Source organism: Lepeophtheirus salmonis, chromosome 1, assembly GCF_016086655.4.
Source record: "Lepeophtheirus salmonis chromosome 1, UVic_Lsal_1.4, whole genome shotgun sequence".
Lineage (NCBI taxonomy): Eukaryota > Metazoa > Arthropoda > Copepoda > Siphonostomatoida > Caligidae > Lepeophtheirus > Lepeophtheirus salmonis.
The window spans coordinates 384,414-404,728 of record NC_052131.2 but is presented as its reverse complement, the minus strand read 5'-3'; the positions used below and the strand labels follow the sequence as shown (position 1 = coordinate 404,728).

Genomic DNA, 20,315 nt, shown 5'->3' with positions numbered 1-20,315 from the left:
CGCTCCAGAGTCTATCTTTAGCCGAGAATTGTTATTCATATGGAGTCTATTTCATCAATTTTTCAAAGACATGCTATAATTATCTTGGATTTTCGACAGTGCTGTAATATTCGAGTCATGAAGTTACAAGTATGTGGACTATGTGCCAGATACTTGATGCAATTTGGGCTCTGACTCGTCTGAGAAAAGACGATGAGAATTTATACGTAGAATGACATGAGATCTGTCAATTTTAAATTGAAAATTACAATGAATTGTCCTACCTTACTTAATTTGAATAATTAATGGTCAATATGGATTTCACACGTTTAGATTCGTAGTCATATTCATAGTGGAAGTTCAACATGCCTAAAAGCATCTCAAAGTTAAGCAAATACATTTCAAAGCTGAGGAATAAAATTGTTATTACTCAGCCCGGATTCATAACTGTATGAGCTTGAATACAGTTTTAGGTTTCATCTGCTTATGTTTGAGAGATGCTATTGAGTAACTTGATATTTTGTATTTTATCGTTCAGAGTTTATTAATTGTAGGTACACATTTTAAATCTCACAACATAGGAAATAAATTAACTATTTATGTGGGGCTTTTTTTTTTAGTTTTAGCCATTAAAAATTTAATAGGGATATCGTGTAGGTGGAAAAAAACTGTTCATATAAATAGAGATCTTGGATTGAATTTGTTTTTATTTGAATAATATATATAAAAAAACCCGTATTAACTGATCAATTGAAATTACTGGGTATGCCATCGTCTATTTGTAATCCAAATAAAGTTTTCAATCAAAAAATAAAAATAGTAAGCCAAAGGAGCACAAAAATAAACACTTTTTCTTGGACTTTTAACTACCTAAATTCTTCTAAAATAATATACATTTGACATAATAATTAATAAACCATTATTTATTAGAAATGACAATCAAACATTTAAAAGTCAGTGATCTGGAGTACAAAAGATAAGAGTTTACAACAGCAAATAATTATAGCAATCTTTGAAAAGATAATTAGTTTGAGTGCCGGGGACTCGGAGAGACTCCAGAAATCATTGGCTGGAGTTAGAATCCGCAGCGAAGAATAAACTGTTAACAAGAAATTAAAGGAATCCTAGGAATTGATATACTACCATTAAACCAAATGCAATATATTCCATCCCAAGATAGAGTTGGTAGTATAAATAACTGATAAGAATCTCTAGATTTGTGTTGCCAGTTGATGTGGGAGTTTATCTTTAACACACTCAAAGGGGAACAAATTAATATGACTTGATGAGCCAGGGAGTGCTTAAGCCCATTTTTAAGCCTCATCTAATGTTATGTTCATTTTTTTTTAATTTTAGATAAAGTACTTCCCGCTTTTTCTTTCTTTTTTAATGAGTTGAACTAAACGTTTGCGAGATTTCATTTATTTTAAATATTACACTCCTTTTTTTTCTTTATAATGTATAGGTCAGGGTGCACTATATGCAGTGAACCCAGTAATGGGTTTTCATACATTCATAAGTTATTTTTTACTCGCTAGATGGCTCTTACATTGAATCAATGGTACTTTTTAAAGACTTTTTCACGAGAATTAGCAAGACCTTTTTACAAAAGAACAGACTCAATTCAGTAAAATTGTATCGACTCACAGAATACTCAAATTGTATCTCATGGTCACATAATGAAATGCCCGTATTTTCTTAATGGGGCATCCTTTTACTATGAATAAATCAAGGGTTGATGCTATTCAAAATACACAAGAGTGCAACTTTGTTTTATTAATAGAGATTAACATATTGAATACTATCACGACACATTGCGGATGAAATAAACCATTACATTTTTAAAATATTTTCTGTTAAAAAAAGGTAGAATTGATTATTTCAGTTTACCTTTTTATTTTTTTCTTATGAAATTCTAGCACGAACACGCTATATTAAAGATAGCCAATGAAAAATTAAAAAGATTATATTTAGCTAATTTATGTTAAAATTTATATTAAATTAACTTTCTCATCTTTTTCCTAATTCCCTTTTTGGGATCGTATAAATTATAAGTTGTTCCTTTTTCTGTTACCACAATAATTCGTTTATTTTATTTTTTTAAATTTTTTGGTGCATTTTTGAATCGACAACCCATACATTAAAACAAAATTTGAATCTTGTTTTATTAAAAAAATCAACTTATTAGCGATAAATCAAACTTTCCCTCCATAGTCCAGGAATCGGGTCTGATCAGAATTAAACATAGCCTAACGTACATGACTCAAAATTCTGAACAACTTTTATTACATGTCTAAAGTCTGTATCTGTCTCTGTTTTTAAAATAAATGCGTTTTTATCAATGTTTTTCAGAACGGGGCGTACATCACACACAAACACACATAAATTATTTTAAAACAATATTGGGTTTAATAAATAAGTAGATAAAGGTTGCGTAACCTTTGTTCCAAAATAGAAATATAACTTGAATGGACACTTGGTAGAGCCAAACCTCCATCTAATATAATTTTCCCTAAAAATTGGCTGAGGTTTATTTGTTTATTATTTGATTATTTGAAAAAAGTTACTTTAGTTCATTACAAAGATATAAGAAATTAACAGAAAAAGATTTTTTTTAATTCAAAAAATTACTTTATGTCTTAGTATTGAAATCATGCTTTTCCAGTTTTTCTGCTTTGACCTAAAATGTTTCCAAGAAACTTTAAATTGGAAGTCCAATACTAGTAAGTTCTAGACGTCAGATGATTTCACATTTTCACATGTATATATTAATGAAACAACAGGGCAATGCAGGATTACAAACTAAGCCACAATAATGTGTCCCACTTGCACTAGCAAATACTCATTTTAAAGATTGGAATTAGCGAATTTCGAAAAACTTTTGCATAAATCGGTATTGATATCCTTTAAATTCGTAAATAGTTCTCTCAAATTGTTCAAAATTAAAAGTTTCTGTAGGGTAATTTCCGTACGACAACACAGTCTTTCCCCCAGTTAATATTCAGCTTGATTTATCTGAGCGGTACCATTCGACTATTTATTAACCACATCAATTGACATTTCCTTTCCCTACTTTGGGTCAGGAGATGGCGACATACCTATTCTGTTCAGCAATTTATTTGCTTACAATGTCATTTGTTGTAAGTAGCTAAAATACTCAATCATTACTCATTGTTGCAAAAAAGATTGTCAGTATGTGAACCTGCGCAATATGAGTTGAATGCTCTGGTATTTCTCCTAGAGGCCTTCATTCAATCACTCGAGAAATCCAACTTTCCTGACATAATTGAATACTGAGGTTATCTTCCACATTAAGGCAAGTCTCTCTCTTTTTGTTCACAGATTCCTCAACTCTGTTTCCTTTTGAGATAGCATCAGTTCAGATATGACGTCCGGGCAACGCCGAGCAAACCTACTCTAGTCTATATATTAAATACAAATGTCTGTCTGTGTGTGTGTTTGTCCGGAATCATGTCAGAACAAAATGGATTTTGCTGAAATTTTTAATGTAGGTTTTTAAGGCTCAAGAGACGGCTCTGGTAACATTTTTTTTTAACCTCAAGGCATGACGGCCTTTAAATAACATTTTTCGAAAAACGATTTCTTTGGATACTAATGTGATTAATTGTTAATGTCGGTAGAGTCGAATGTATTTGCCCAATGAGTCAAAAGCATTTGGAATTGCCTAATATAAATGGTTGAATTTAGAGCCGAGATCACAAAATATTATTCCAAACTGAAACTATTAATTAAGAATAATTTATTCTTTAGATGTATGTAGTATTAATGAAATTTTTTACTCTTATTTATTATTTTAAGGACTAAAAATTTAAATTTAATTTCTAGAGTATGATTTGAATAATTTCTTGAGGTTAGATTTATTATTTTTATATATCCTGGCTTCGAAACTGCAGCTATTTTAAAATTTGTAACTCCAAATCATAGATCAATGTACATATTCTCTTGTTCCATACCAATTCTGTGAGTAAATACACGTGACTCTACTGAGTCCCAACTCACTCATCAGTCATAATTATTACTTCATGGCAATTAGATGTATCTAGTTACTAAAAATTACATTATTTTGGTCCTTTTAAGCTCATGAATGGGGATATAGTAAATCGATACAGTTTGATTCTATTTTGACACATAATATAAGAATCTTGTTCATCTCAATGAATTAATTATATTATTAATGGGTGAATATTTCATATTATTTGAATAAAACTTCTTCTAATTCATAATCCATTCAACTCTGCATGTAAATATAAACCACTTTACCAACCCCCGGCTCAATTAAATGTATTTACTTAAAATTACATTATTTTGACCCTTCTAAACTCTAGAATTGGGATATGAGTAATAGATACAGTCTCTTTAAAGTTTTCTATACCTTCTTGTAACATATAAATACATAATCATCGGTATGAAATAGTTACATTATTATTCAAATATCAGTGGAGAAGATAATATTTCATATTGTTTGAATAAAACTTACTACAAAATCTTGTACACACCCGACACTTTATTTTTGAAGGACAAACTTATAATTTTAAATAACCAGTTTAATAATATTTTGAAAATGTACATTTGAAAACCCTTTAATATAAATCTACTATGATTTTGAGATGTATTCATTAAGTCAAACTATTTTTTTTTTTTGCTGAACATATTTTTGTAGGATTTCAAGTATAATCCCAAAAGGAAGAGTTACTTAAAATACCACGTGATATTCATAAAAATTAACACCGATAAGGAAATATTATAGCTTTATTTTTGTACAAAGTTCATATGAGTTTACCAAGTGGAGTTTATGATAAGAAATAATCTTATTCACAACAACAGATTGCGGGATTTGAGCTTCTGCTCTTCCGGATAGTATTAGAGCTCATTGATAAAATATATAGAGTGATTATGTGAAAAAGTAGTTGACGCAGTCAAAAAAAAAAAAAATAGTATTCAAAAACATGAAAATTATAATAAAATATAGTTTAATTTCTAAAAGTAGATTTTTTTTTATTACAAACATGTCAACTTTAGTAATAATGTACGGTATAAGTAAAAATAGGATCTGTGTGAAGAAAAAAATTAGTTTAGGGATTAAAAAAAGAAAAAAAGGTTGTTGTGTGCCCCTTTTTCTTCTTTCTTGTTCATTATTTAATAGGTCGTCGTTGCATTAACTTCTACCTCTAAAGTAAGCCTTTCATCTGTTTTTGGTGTAAATTTAAAAAAAAAAGGCATAATAAAATATATATGAATTTAAATATAATTATTAGGATTTCAAATATTATCCCAAAGTGGAAGAGTTACTTAAAATACCACGTGATGTTGATATAAAGTTACAACTACAATAAATCTTTAAAGTTCATGTTAGTTCACCAAGTCGAATTTATTATGAAAAATGAAGTTTTTCACCACAACAGGTTGCGTGATTGGAGCTTGTGCTCCTCCAGGCAATATTAGAACTCAGGGTATTTTATCTCTATCCTTTTAACAAGTAGTTCCGTACGTGTAGGTTGAGAGAATAATATATGGTTGAAGGGATAGTACACTTGTGTAGAGTTTTAATTGGTGAGAAGAGGGCTGTGGAGGAAACGGTCCAATTTGGGCTAGTTTGGTATTAAAAAAAAAGAAGGAGCAAGTAAGAAAGGAAAAAAAGAATACTGAATAAGAGAAGGGGGAGTGAGAGGAGAGAGAGAGATGGAGGGAAAGAGAGATAGAGAGTGAGAGAAAGTGTTGAAGTTTGTCTGCGTGTGTGCGTGAGAGTGAATGAGTAATGAAAAGAAGAAGAAAGAGAAGGCCTGTTTCAAGTAAAGAGCGTGCGTTTTGGCTCCTCCGGCCCTGGGAGCAGCTCCTTTTTTACCCTTAGCTATTTCCTCATTGGAGGCGGAAATCTCCTTGATCCATCCTATGCTCCATGCTATACAGACATAGAAATGGCCAAAACCTACGATTACTTGTTTAAGCTTCTTCTGATTGGAGACTCTGGAGTGGGAAAGACCTGTGTTCTCTTTCGTTTCTCAGAAGATGCTTTCAACTCCACCTTCATCTCAACAATTGGTAAGACTCCTCTTTTCCTCGAGGATCTATTCATTCACCCCTCATTCTCCTCTCTCCTCCCAGGTATCGATTTCAAGATCCGAACAATTGAGTTAGATGGTAAAAAGATTAAATTACAAATATGGGACACAGCGGGCCAAGAAAGATTCAGAACCATCACCACAGCCTATTATCGCGGGGCTATGGGTATCATGCTTGTCTACGATATCACCAACGACAAATCCTTTGACAATATCAAAAATTGGATTAGGAACATCGAAGAGCATGCATCCGCAGACGTTGAAAAAATGATTCTCGGCAACAAGTGTGACATTAATGATCGGCGAAAAGTAAACTCGGATTTCTTTTAGAACTCATTACTATTTTCTTGCTCTTTTACAAAGAAAAATTACATTTTAGTCAATTTTTGTTTAAATTAATCATATGCCTTGTTCCATACTTATTTTTATGTTTATAGGTTACCAAGGAAAAGGGTGAAGACCTTGCAATCGAGTACGGCATCAAATTCATGGAAACATCTGCTAAGTCTTCTATAAACGTCGAAGAAGCCTTTTTTACTCTTGCTAGAGACATCAAAGCGAAAATGGAAAAACGATTAGTAAGTATTGTTCATGCAGACGTGTACATCTATGTTTTTATGACTATAAGAAAACACACAATTCATTTATAATGATTTAAATATCATTTAAAAATAACTGTAATTAACTCCGATATCTATTTTTTTTTTTTCTTATTCTTTCTTCGATGATGTGTAGCAGGTAATTAAAAAAATCAAGATTATTGGTTTATATTTTTGTTTTATGTATGTGTTTTAATCACTTGTAGATTTTTTTTATTTCTTTCTTTTATAAATGCATATTTAAAACGAGACATTTAATTTTATAATAGTCCAAATTTGAGTACGTACTTTTTAAATAATCCTTCTCATACCATCTAAGATATGGAACTTATTTTAAAGACTCGTTATAATAATTTTGATTACGATGGACTTTTTTTTGTTCTTCACTAACTGTAAGTTAAGAAAAGGAGTCTTGAATAAAGTAAATTTCATTTAATCCGCTAAAATATTATTCCTCAGTGACCAGTAGTTTTTAGTATTTGTTATTAGCATGTCTGACACAGATGTTGAAGATTTAGTGTATGTCATTTTACTGTGCCATAGCTTCAAATACATTAGTTGATAGTTGTATTAGTATTAAATTTGTAAAACTTATTGGGTAGAGTTGATGATTTGATTTAGCATGACGATAATATACAATTTTAGTTTAAATCTCTCTTATTTTGTGTTTAGATTAATTAATCCCTGAATTCCTTTAGTAGTGTTGATATATTTTTAATTAATTATGTACTGGGGAAAAAAATATATTATGTAATTATTCAATATTGGTTGTTTATTTCTCCCTATTATATTATCCAACCGAGTCGGATATTTTGATTAACAACAAACTCCCTTGTACTTAATTACGTCTTTATGTATGTATAACCTATACAACAAAAACATAAATAATAATTATTATCATTGTTAGAAGAGACATAAATTCGGGGCATATGTACTGTTGTTGTATATGTTTTTCATGAAATGAAGGACAAATTTGATTCATGCTATTTTTAACTTTTTATTTTGCGCTTTTGTTGATTATTTGTTTGATTGATGCAATTAAGATTTAATTTAGGGCTTTGATGTTTTTGTATTTATTTATTTATAGAAATATCCATATTCATATATTTTTATTTACTTTTTCAGGAAGCATCCAATCCTCCGCGACAAGATAGAGGTCATCAGCTGGGAAAAGATGATGGAAGAGGTCGTAATATAATGCAGTGGTTCTCTCGATGTTCGATACTGTGATAAATATTTTATTTACTTATATTTTTTTTTTGTTTTGACATATTCAAGAAAAAAGAAACAAAAAAAATTTTTTTTAGAAAAATATCTTAAAACGTCTCTCCGCCGCCTCACCAATTTTTTTTTTTTTTTTTTCCATTTCATTTCTAAAGACAGATTCGATTATTATCTTTTTTAATTTATGTTAAAAAATATATATTTTTTCCCTATGGTGGAACTGTTACATAAAGAATTGAATTTTTAGAAAACATTGTTAATAAGTACTATTTGGAACAGTGTATTTTTTCTCTCTCCAAAACGTCTGTTTATTATTATATGTGTGTTTTTTAAAGTGATTTTGTGGTTGACAAGAACAAAACAAGCTTGAAATATGTTACTGCTCTATTCCTTTTATATGTGTTTGATATTAACTTAAACTATTAAATCTTCTTATTGATATGCATAAGTTAAGTCTAGATTAGGTAGTATGTACATTAATGAGCGTCCATGATAATTTGTATCATTATAATCAAAGGGGAGGGGAGGGAAGGGAGATGGCATTACAAGTACCAATGCGATGGAAATTAAAAAAATAATTAGTTCATATTGTTCTAAAAATAGATATCATTATTAATTAGGTTGCACAATTTATTGATCTCCAATTAGTTGTTAAATAAATTATGATAACAATAATAATCGTTTGATGATCATATTAATCATACATATATTATTTAATTAATGAAGAGATATTCTTTCATTATCATTCTATTTCATTTTAAATACATCTGTCTTATTTTGACTTCTTTCCCCCAATCTTTCTTGCTTTATTTATGCATAATATTCTTATTGCGCCCTTGAATATACATATGATGTAGTATACTTGTTCTTTTTGCTTAAAAACCTATTTTTTTCATTTTAAATAAATGTATATTGATAGAGTATTGTTTTACAACTTATCATATTTCTAAGATAACAAAAAATAGTAGATACATATATGTTGTGTATTCGTTGTAAGCAAAAAATGGGAATAATAATTTTAAATGAAGGAATTACAGTACTTGAATGAGGATAATGATTTATACATTAATGGTGTAATTTTTGACTATTTTACTGTAAATTTCATTATCAAGTTCAAATGCTTAGAGTTATATCAGTCATCAACACATAATAACCATATAATTTGAATAACTCAAAACGAAATGATAGTATCAATTAATAGTTGGTTACTAGAGTGACCAATTTAGTAGTTAATTGATGCATTTAAAAAGAAGAAATTACAACTTGTACACATCATATATATAAAGCGGGTAAGCAGACTTTTCAAGGATTTGCTCCATGCCAATTTTTGATGGCTGTAATTCCTTCCATATCCAACGTCTTAAGTATTAACAAATGTTATCCCCCTCTTGCCAAAGTTCAATGTGAATCATGTTACAAATTTATTGTTGTTCATATTGGTAATACTATGTGTTTGAGCTCCATGAATATTCCTATGTGTTTATCAAGGCTTGAAATCAACTGCAAATGAAGTATAATAATTTATTTCATGAATCTTTTTGAAACATATCCTTAGTTCCTTTTTTAATGAATAATTAAAAGTTTATTTATCAAATATCCAGTAGATATGAATCAAGTACTCGTCAATATTTATTTATAATACATCGATATAATTAAACTGAGTAATTCGTTGCGTAGATCTACAGAGCTAGATTGTTAATGATCCGAACTAACATTCAATTTATTGTACTTATCAAATAATCATGAGATGGAAAGACTTATTACGTGAAACCCAGGCTAAATTTGATTTTATGTTATGAACGAAATGATAGGATCTGATAATATGATCACTATTAAGTGACAGTCAATTAATACCATTTATTTACAAGGAGAACTTGACAATTTATATCTTGATAGAACTTTTTAGATTGGTAATTTATATATTTATCAGTCCCGGTCCATTAAGAAAGACACGAGTCCGGACTCGAGCACTGGTTTATACATACTTCAATTTCTAGGGCAAGCATATAAAACTTAAGAACTGGAGACAGTTCAAGACATACTATCATATCATACGGTTTATCAGTGAAGGAGTTGAAATTAGATCAGAGGCCGAGAGGCAAGGAGGCTGCTTTTAAATGTATAACAAAGGAGCGGTTTGAAACTCCCTATTATGAGCCAGATAAAAATAAATAGACTCCTGAGCAATGAGATGAATTAACTTTTTAAATTTATTAACAACTAATTATGATTGATAAGTTTTGTATTTTTTCCCCTAACCGTAATTAATAAAAAGTTAACCATTAAAAAAAGTAAACAATTTTGTAATTATTTTAAGAAATTCCTTCATACATAATAAGAAATCGAAATCGTCCATAAAAATGTTATCGGAACCAGAATCGGCTGAAAACTTTCTATTGATACATCCTTAATAATAGGCAATATAACTATATTTCTTTTTACTTTTATTATAAAAAGTCATTTTCTTGGAATTCCCTGGATAATGCGGCCTGGGACTTGTTGAGTACCCTTGGAGTATACTACTATCCTGAAAAGTTTCATCAGGATATGAATTGTCGAGGTTATAGGGTTTTCACATCTTTGACCATATTTTTTATATATTAAATAATAATTTTTCCGAATTATTAACATTTCACTTTGCCCTGAAATGTATTTTTATACAAATTAAGTTCGTATAAGTTTATAATACTCCTAATTATACATATTTTGAGTTATGAGGTTGAAATTCCAATTGAGTAAATATCACTCTATGTGCCTTCTCTATCCTATGAATTATAATTTTCGGATAAAAAGTTTTTTGCAGGGATAAAATATAACTTTTTTATTCATTGACTTCCTGAAAATGACTAACTGTATGCTCTTTATTCGAAAAAATAACAAAAAAACTCTTACATAAATTAGAAAAAATGATATAATTAATTTATTCAAAATGTAGAATCATTTCGAGAATCGTTTCTGTAATAAATGGCCATTAGTTGAAATTTTTTCTCATCTCACGAAAATCAAACGCGGACACTCTTGCAAACAATGAATTATCCTTACTAGAGAAATGACGCAGAGGGTTAAAAGAAACGAGAGGATATGGGAGGATACTGGTTTTTTTATAGTAACAACAGCGGACAGCCCCCAACAGTTTGTGTATTAATAAAATACCGAATACGTATGCGGTCTGCTTATAAGAAGAAGTAGGAAAAAAGAAATTGGAGGGAAGCTTAGTTCAGTAGGGCAGTTGCGGACACTTCTTTTGGAGTCGGGGATATAATTCAAATTTTTATTGACTATAGTAGTAATAATATGAGAGACATCATTAATATTTCGCAAGGTTCCCAGTTCTGTGTATCGAAAAAAATGCTCCCCGCTCAGATTCAGGTATTTAATGTAGTTTATAACGTATTATCATTAATTAAGGGCTTCAAGGAGGGATAATTTCCTTGAATTTTAGGGGAAGTTTGTCAAACTGTCTGACATATTGATTGTCATTTAACTACATTATTTTATTTTAATTTGTTCATATTGAGTCACTTTTAAAATGGTTCATACAAAGTATTATATGGATATTATGTTCATAATTTATTTAATTAGTCCATTATATGTTCATTAATAATATTATATTTATCATTTAATGAAAAAAATCAGTTGATTATTGGGCCCATGTTCTCTGGAAAGTCCACAGAGCTTATTCGACGTCTTAAACGCTATCAAATTGCTAAATACAAATGTCTCAATATCAAATATGCCAAAGATACTCGCTATGATAGCAACGCCATATCCACCCATGACAGAATAGTTCTAGATGCCGTGTCTTCTCTATCTCTGGATACGCTTAAGGAGAGAGCCATGGATTTTGACGTGATTGGAATTGATGAGGGTCAATTTGTGAGTTTTTTTTTCAAGCTATAGTATGGCCTCCCTATGTATAATTCCTTTGTTTAGTTCCCAGACATAGTATCCTTTTGTGAGACGATGGCAAATAGTGGAAAGATTGTTGTTATTGCTGCCCTAGATGGCACATTCCAGAGAAAGGGATTCCCCAATATTATGGAGTTGGTGCCTCTCTCTGAAAGTGTGACAAAACTCAATTCCGTTTGTATGATTTGCTACGGTGAAGGTTCTTATACCAAAAGAACGACAAATGAAAAAGAGATTGAGGTGATTGGTGGAACAGAGACTTATATGTCAGTTTGTCGAACTTGCTATCACTCATAAGATTCTTCCTTCTTTCTATATATATATATATAGAAATTATTCCTTAGAGTTTATAACTACATATAATTAATTTCAATGTGTCCTTCTTTTTTATACATTTATACAATAATTGAAGTTAACTTATTATTATTAACTATCTCTTAAATACATACATACAAATTGTTACGATTTATTTTTAGGACACATCATTTTTTGATTAAATTGATTGCTTTTTTATCATTTGTAACATATTTCTTATTAATAATATTATTTAACATTATGTTTTTTACTTGAGTTAAATTTATTTTATTTGATAATATCGAGAGATCTCCATGGCATATTCCCATTTATAAATCACATCATGTATCATATCTACTTACTTGTAAAATCTGATGTTTCTTGGTTTTTTAAACAATCAAGTACTGTAGATTCTCCTCATGAGGGTTGAATATATCTCTTAAAAATAGAATTAATTGGTTTTCTGTTACAAATATCTCTACATGTCAAGTTAGGAGCAACACATCATTTCAAACGAAGATGTTACCAAAATTCATTTAAAATTCAATTTTTTTAAAGTGAGGCATGTCGTAGGTTTGAAGAATAAGTATTTATAATACTATATGCAATGTTATTGTTTACAGATATCAGCAAAAGATAAAGTATTCAAAATCAAATCAATTTTTTTTACTTTTAAAGCATTGTCACGTGACGTCAGCAATTTAGGGACCGAAACAACCATTTCTTAATTAATGCTTAGGAAAGTAATTTATGTCATAATAAGACAAACAATCCAAAATATATTCTTCTAATGCTTTGTTTGATAATATATCTGACCCTAATATATATTAATACATCGTTATACAATCTTATTTCCATATTGAGTATAAAAATTAACTTAACTAATATAAATGATAAGATATTTCTTAGAATTATCTTAATTTTTTAGTCCCTTATCAAACAAAAAAAAAAAGATCGCAACAATCTAGAAAATATTGTCAATTATTAGTAGATAGTACTTTGATAATTAAAATATCAGAGTTTATCATTTGTATTTAGTTGTCAGGAGTACATAATCCCATGAGGCCGCTGAGGAGCTGAAAAATTCTATTGAACTATTTATCCCCTGGTAGGGATTACAAATCTTCTCACCACCTGGGCACTTCTTTAGACTAAGGTAGCCCTGCTCATATGAAATTTTTGTAAGGTAGATTTTAGAAAAGAAATGGAATTTTACCTGACAGTTTTGGTCAAATATGTAAACATTTGATAAAAAATTACTTGTTAAACTTTTACTCTAACCTACAATGTGCATTTATTCCATTCAGTTAATAGTTTGTCTTTACTAACAAAATTTGATAAATTACTTCTCTTTCTGAACTTTTGGATTAGAAGTCCTTTTTTGGATGTTTATTATAATATAGTTTATTGAAGTTTCTACGGAAATATATATAATATATCAATAGGTAAAAGTTACATTTATCAGGGAATTTATTCATAAATATTAGTTTTATGAGAATTCGTTTTTGTGGTAAAAAAATTAAAAATTTATAGTTGTTAGTTAACGTATTTTGGTTTTATGATTCTCCATGAAGAAAACAATATTTTAGAATAAATATTTTGAATCTGGTTCTTTGGTTTTCGCAAATGGAATTCAACCATTTTAATTTACTTATTAATTAATTTAAATGTGATTCATGTTTAAGTATGTTTTTAAATAAGGTTTGCATTCTTAAAAACAAATTAATCATTCATTTTATTTCTACAAATCCACATGTTTGTGACAACTGGAATATTATCAGTCCATTTCCCACCTTAGGTGGTATTTTTGCTATTAATCTCCTGTTATGACTTACAAATCTTCTCATTCCCAAGACATACTAGTAAAAACATGATTTTTTTGTCGAAATTGTTCCCAAAACTTTTGAAGGTTTTTTTAAATATTCCTTGATGTCTATATTTATGGATTTCAAGAGCTTAATAAAATTATAGAGAAAATAGATTTTTATGTAGAATTTTCCTTTTTTGTATTGGCTCAAGAAAAAAAACTTTAAACTGCAATAAGTCCTCAACAACTTAATGTTAGAAAAATATTTAGAAAATTCAAATTGTAGCACTGCGTTATGACTCATGAGTCATGAGTCATGACTTATGAGTATAGTTGATAATATTGTAGAGAAAAACGTGCGAGGAGGAGGGGGAAAAAAAAAAGACATATGGTATCATTGTTTAAAAAACTGATGTGATTATCATCTGCCTGCTTTATTATGATTTTTGAGGGTATAACGAAAGTATTTATTAGCAAAATGTTTAATAAAGATATACTACGTATAATTGACTTAGACGTTTTTATCCGTTACAGTAGATTTGAAAACTTTACACTCCATGAAATTGAAATTCATTATGAACGTTATTCTCAGAATAATAGCTAATAAAACTACAAAGTAAGAGTATTTGAAATATATTTGAAGCTCAAAGTTTAAAAAGAAGGCTTTAATGAAATATAATCTACATACTAAAAATAAACCATTAAACATTTAAGTTAAATATACAAAATTAAACAATTAAAATCATATAACTATTAATAATAATAAATTATAAATAAAGAATATTGAAATAATAGATTGATCCAGATAATTTTTTCTTGTTCTAACATCGGAATTCAGTTAAATATGTCATAACTTTAGGTTGCAATACACAAGCGAGACGTGGAGTTTAATCAAAAGATAATCACCCCTCTTCTTCATGTGGAAGTTGCTATATACAATTGTGCACAGGATAGATATATCTCTACCGATGAGATCTAACTAATTATTCATAATAAAGTAAATGTCAAAATCATAAAATTAGACAATAAATATATTAATAAAAAAATGTTAGAAATAAATTCATCGTAAAGATTTAGAGCAAAAGCTAATTATGTAGTAATGTCCGGCGATATTACTCCCTATTAAGAGCATCAAAAAGATTTCCCCCGTTATTTAGGTATGCTTATATAACAACATACTATTATCATGATGGATATACACAATTGTTAATTATAATGCAACACCCAATGTAACTACCCTCGTTGTTGTGACCATTTAAACAGTTGTTTTTGCCTTTTATGAGTTTTCTGAACACCATTTCTTGGAGCCCATCAACCATAGCTAAGCCTTAAGTGATAAAAAAGTAATATTTATTGACTATGTAATATTGGAAAACCTAATTATCATACCCAAGTCTTAAAACGAAGTAAGTAGTCTCAGACAAACTTGTTGCAAACCATCCAAAGCTACTACCCCGTTGTTGTGACCATTTAAGCAGTTGTTTTTGCCCTTTACTGAGTTGTGTATCATAATTCTTGATATGTTTAGCTAAAATAGAATCATATTTTATGGTTAGATTTAAAAAAATTGAATACTTACTGTGAGATAGTACAAAATTCAGAGTTCCATTTCGATATTCGTAAATACTTTTTACTGATAACTTGATCGTCATTTGGTGTGGATGACTCAAAACATTTTATATGTATTTCTATAAATGACATCAGTAACAACATCCTCCATTAATTTAATGATGGTTCCTCGGGCAGGGTTATATGTTTACCCTTGTATTTCTCCATAAATTTTTTGAACGTAGATGATTATCAATGGATAAGGTTATATTAAATGCAATAAGCATCTTTGTGAGATCAGAGTTAAAGTCATGTATTCATCGTTGAATTGATTTTATAGATGAATATCCATACTCTAGTTATGAGATGAGGATTAATAGTGGCGTGTAATTCTAGACAGGGGACTTAAGGCACATTTATATCTACAAATGACAAACCATCTGTTTCTCATCCGGTAAGTAGTCCCCTGTCTAGAATTACACGCCACTCATTATCCTCATCTCATAACAAGAGTATGGAATTTAGAAATAAGATTTAGAGCAAAAGCTAGTTATGTAGTAATGTCCGGCGATATTACTCCTTATTAAGATCATCAAAAAAAGATTTCCCCGGTTATTTATGCTTGTATAACAACATACTATTATCATGAAGGATACACACAATTGCTAATTATAATGATACACCCAATGCAACTACCCCCGTTGTTGTGACCATTTAAGCTGTTGTTTTTGCCTTTTTATGAGTTTTCTGAACACAATTTCTTGGAGCTTATGAACCATAGCTAATCTTTAAGTGACAAAAAAGTAATATTTATTGACTATGTAATATAGGAAAACCTAATGATCATACCCAAGCCTTTAAGTGAAGAAAACTAGTGTCAGACAAACTAGTTGCGAACCATCCAAAGCTACTACCCCCGTTGTTGTGACCATTTAAGCAGTTGTCTTTGCCTTTATGAGTTGTGTATCACAATTCTTTATATTTTTAGCTAAAATAGAATCATATTTTATGACTAGATTTAAAAAAATGAATACATAATTTTAGATGGTACAAAATTCAGAGTTCCATTTCGAAATCAGTAAATATTTTATACTTTTTACTGATAACTTTGATCGTAATTTGTTGTGGATGACTCTAAAGATACTGAAAATTCTCTCAACTTCACAATTTACAATGGGGGTATTTCTATAAATTGAATCTTCAACACAGGCTAGGTCTCATAATTCATTGTAAGCTGGATTTTCTGATAGGAAATTGGTCAATTTAGATCGGAATGGCTCTAGCTTAATATCATTTCGTAGCAGTTCAACGATGGAAATGCTGACAAGTAAGGGTAATCGTCCTTCTAAAGCTGTGATGGCCCCAGAAATTTGATTGAGATTATTATGAATAGTTTAATTCTAGACGGGGACTAAAAGCACATTTATATCGACAAATCCGGCAAACCATCTGTTTCTCGGCCGGTAAGTATTTCCAAATTCCTGGGCCTCCATTTTCAGAAATCCAGACTGAAGGCGACGTTATTTTAGGCATTTTATTCAGTTCTCTATCGACTATCATCATTTAATATTATATTAATATTGAATAATATAGGCGGGAATGTTAACGTTCTTGATACAAGAAGATGTATACTATTTAAACAATGATGTCATGCGTATTTATTCCTTCCTCCTCGCACACTTTTCTATCCTTACCAAAATTATCACTCGTAATCATATTATAGGGGGCCGACAAGCTAGGTAACGGACCTGGATTGTTTCTGTTTCTTTCTGGATTAAAGGTTGCGTTGTAAAATAAAAGTTTCGACATGTTTCATTTACATAAAATTTTGTAGATGGAATATTAAAAGGTTATTATAAAAAATACAACAAACGAAAATAAGCACAAAAACCGATAAGCAATATATTGCGGTCTCGGTTCTACTGTCGATTCCAGTTCTAGCGGTTCAAGAGCCGGAACCGCTAGACTTATATGGGGATAACCTTGGTCTTTACTCTTAGCGAACATAATTATTTTAATCTTAATTATTGAAGAATGATCTTAAGCATTAGCAAATGTCAAATTAAAAGCATTTCTAAATATCAAATTTGTCTCTTTTAGAATGATTCAATAGTTTAAATGTATTGTTTTTGTATATATTTTAGTTTTATGGTAATAACTTTTTTTTAATAATTTTTGTAGTACCCATTTGTAGTTAACACATCTTATTTTATATTTAACATCTAGAGCATTTCTCTTAATCTGAAAGTGAAGGGATCCTATCATAGTTCAACCCTTGATATTTGTTATATATAGAGTGATAGATTCCTACCTATGGAAACAATCCACTCTACTCTCTTATGAAGCTTAGCTTGGTTTGGTTCTCTTCTTAGGATAAATTTTAATCCCATCATTATCTCCGTATATATCAGAAATCGAGCATCTGTTGTTGAGGGCGAAGTATCTCGGATCTCTTCTTTTGTCCTAATTCTTAAAGAACATGGAAGTTTTTCCCTCTTTAATGAAGGAAGATCGATCTAAGCAAATAAAAAGCATAAATAAAATTTAAAATTAGTCTCTCCGTTTACTCAGATATTTTTGTGTGTTATTTTTAATACAGGGTTCGGAAGCAAAACGTGGACTGTTAATAAATGCTAACTATGTAAATAAAATAGATAGGTTTTGTGCTTTTCCCCTACATATTCTGAATCTCCTGTGGTTTCTGTATAAGTACACAATTATAAACATTTCTCAAATCTTTCATCATGAGTGAGCCAGAAGCAAAAAAGCAGAGGATATCAGACCTTTTGGATGCCAAAAATTGAGGTGTCAGAGATTATGACTTTGTGAAGTGCTCCAGGAGCCTCATTTTCAAGGTAGCCTAGATGAAAAAGGGTGGAAAAGACCTCTCAAGGAAAGAAGGAAGTGGAAACTTGAAAAGGGATTCTGAGTTACTGGGGGGGACCTGAAGAAGAAGATCAAGGCGGACACCACAAAGTCCATGAATCGCCTTTCAAACGAGTTTGACGTGGACGAGGGGACAATCAGGATGGCTGTGAAGGAGGACTTGGGGTTGTCCTCTTACACAAAGACCCCACACCAACTGTTGACGGACACTCTGAAGGAAAGGAGACTGCAGAGGTGCAAGAAAGTGTGCGTGGATCAAGGCAAATGGATCCATAGTGGACCAGGTCTACAACCGTCGGAACGACTGTTGGCTTGGGGGATCACCAGAGGAGGTCAATGGGGTGTTCCGTACAAAACATCCGGCCCAAACAAATATCCTGGGGATAGTGGCGTCCGACGGTAAGAAGATGCCTCCCTTCTTTTTTTTAAAACTGGGGAGAAAATCGGCCAGGAGGCCTACTGCAAGGTACTGAGGTTCACCATACTGTCATGGCTCAAGTCCACTTATCCAGAGGACAACTATGTGTGGACCCAAGATGGTGCACCCTCACACACATCTGCCAAATGCCATAAGTTTTGCGCCGACAATATGGCTGATTTTTGGCCCAAGGACATGTAGCCATCGTCTTCGCCGGATTTGAACCCGTTGGACTTTGCTGTGTGGGGTACTTTGGAGAGGGAGGCTAACTGGACATCTCACCCGAACGTGGACTCCCTATACACTTATAAAATTATTTATAGGGAAGTTATATATTAATAATATACAACAATCCCTCTTCCTTCATGTGTAAATAAATAAATAATTTAAGTTAACGTTATACTCTTTTAATTGGGTTGTAATCGATATTTACTTTGAACTCTTGATCCAGTGGCAGATACGATTGCACCACTGTCATTTGTAGCTATTATATTTTTGAAGTAATTTCCATGGAAATTTAATGCATCAATGGGTAATTTATTCAGTTAAAATTTTGAATAGAGTTAATCATCGAAATAGAGTTTTCTTTTAGACACCTTCATACTCTTGCATAGTGACCTCTCTTACCACATCTTGTGTATTCGACGCTTTTTGCAAGGCAAACTTTCCTATTCTTATGGGGAAATTGGGAACCACACTGTCTACACAATCTTTTTTGGCTCTTGTTCCACGATCTCCTACAACTTTGACTCCTTCGATATATATTGAATCCACATGACTTTGTATTTGTGTTAACACCCTTTGATACTAAATACTATTTTGATTATTCTTTGCCATTTCTACTATTCTCCATTAATATATACTTCACATATTTTATTTGCATCATCAAATAATCTGAATTGTCCTTCTCTATACTTGCATACCAAAGTTTTATATTATGACAATTAATATTTAATACTATTTGTATAATACAATAAATTATAACTAACATTAAGACATTTTCTAGATAATATTATTTTGATAGAATAATACCAAGTAAAGCTATATTTTGGTGAAGGAAAGATTCTATAAGTAGTAAATTTTCAGATAAGCTGTAATTTTAAAGAAATCATAATTGAGATATCTTATAAGTATGTTCGAAATTACCCATCGGCCATCAAGTATGATTTAGGAATAAAGGTTTGTTTATGTCCGAAAGAAAACAGAGGAACCAGATAGTTGATGTTGTATTTGCGGGCGCGCTTGTGCAAAACACGATTCCCACAACCCTAGTTATAAACTTCAAATAACATACCAACATCTATAAATAAAAAAAATTGTCGTGATGAAAAATCCATCTTTAATTTGTGTCAAAAATTGCAAAATCGAAACTTGCAAAGAAAATTGCAATTTTCTTTTTTTAAATTTGTCAAAAAAGTAGTTAATAACATTTATTGGAATTGTAAAGAGGAACACAAACCTACCATTTTTTTTCGTACTTAAATACAATTCCCTCCAATTTCTTTTTTTGCCACTTAATATTTATGATTTTGAATAAATTTAGAAAAGGTCGTTATTTATATTCTCAAATG

The 20,315-nt window shown here is 30.5% G+C and overlaps 2 protein-coding genes and 3 long non-coding RNA genes across 6 annotated transcripts; 2 read left to right on the top strand and 3 right to left on the bottom strand.

The window, feature by feature from the left end:
• Positions 1–884: 884 nt before the first annotated feature.
• On the bottom strand, positions 885–1,289 carry LOC139907151 (uncharacterized). The gene is made up of 2 exons (XR_011783562.1): positions 1,123–1,289; positions 885–1,078 (listed from the first exon to the last, which is right to left on the bottom strand). It is a non-coding gene; the product is annotated as an uncharacterized lncRNA (long non-coding RNA).
• Positions 1,290–5,750: 4,461 nt separating this feature from the next.
• On the top strand, positions 5,751–8,805 carry LOC121132096 (ras-related protein Rab-8A). 2 transcript variants are annotated; one of them, XM_040727552.2, is made up of 4 exons: positions 5,751–6,039; positions 6,103–6,368; positions 6,497–6,637; positions 7,784–8,805. In XM_040727552.2, the coding sequence occupies exons 1-4, from the start codon at positions 5,916–5,918 to the stop codon at positions 7,886–7,888; spliced, it is 636 nt and encodes a 211-aa protein (XP_040583486.1). In that variant the 5' UTR covers positions 5,751–5,915; the 3' UTR covers positions 7,889–8,805. The 2 variants fall into 2 exon arrangements, with proteins under 2 accessions (XP_040583486.1, XP_040583481.1); XM_040727547.2 differs by having other exon boundaries at positions 7,781–8,805.
• A 2,213-nt stretch (positions 8,806–11,018) lies between these two features.
• Positions 11,019–12,347, top strand: LOC121132111 (thymidine kinase, cytosolic). Its single transcript, XM_040727560.2, has 3 exons — positions 11,019–11,251; positions 11,519–11,758; positions 11,816–12,347. Exons 1-3 carry the CDS (start codon positions 11,177–11,179, stop codon positions 12,086–12,088), a joined length of 588 nt encoding a protein of 195 aa, XP_040583494.1. The 5' UTR covers positions 11,019–11,176; the 3' UTR covers positions 12,089–12,347.
• A 2,558-nt stretch (positions 12,348–14,905) lies between these two features.
• On the bottom strand, positions 14,906–15,654 carry LOC139907145 (uncharacterized). The gene is made up of 3 exons (XR_011783549.1): positions 15,472–15,654; positions 15,282–15,420; positions 14,906–15,219 (listed from the first exon to the last, which is right to left on the bottom strand). It is a non-coding gene; the product is annotated as an uncharacterized lncRNA (long non-coding RNA).
• A 2,570-nt stretch (positions 15,655–18,224) lies between these two features.
• LOC139904795 (uncharacterized) lies at positions 18,225–20,298 on the bottom strand. Its single transcript, XR_011779004.1, has 2 exons — positions 20,208–20,298; positions 18,225–20,044 (listed from the first exon to the last, which is right to left on the bottom strand). It is a non-coding gene; the product is annotated as an uncharacterized lncRNA (long non-coding RNA).
• Between the last annotated feature and the right edge of the window lie 17 nt (positions 20,299–20,315).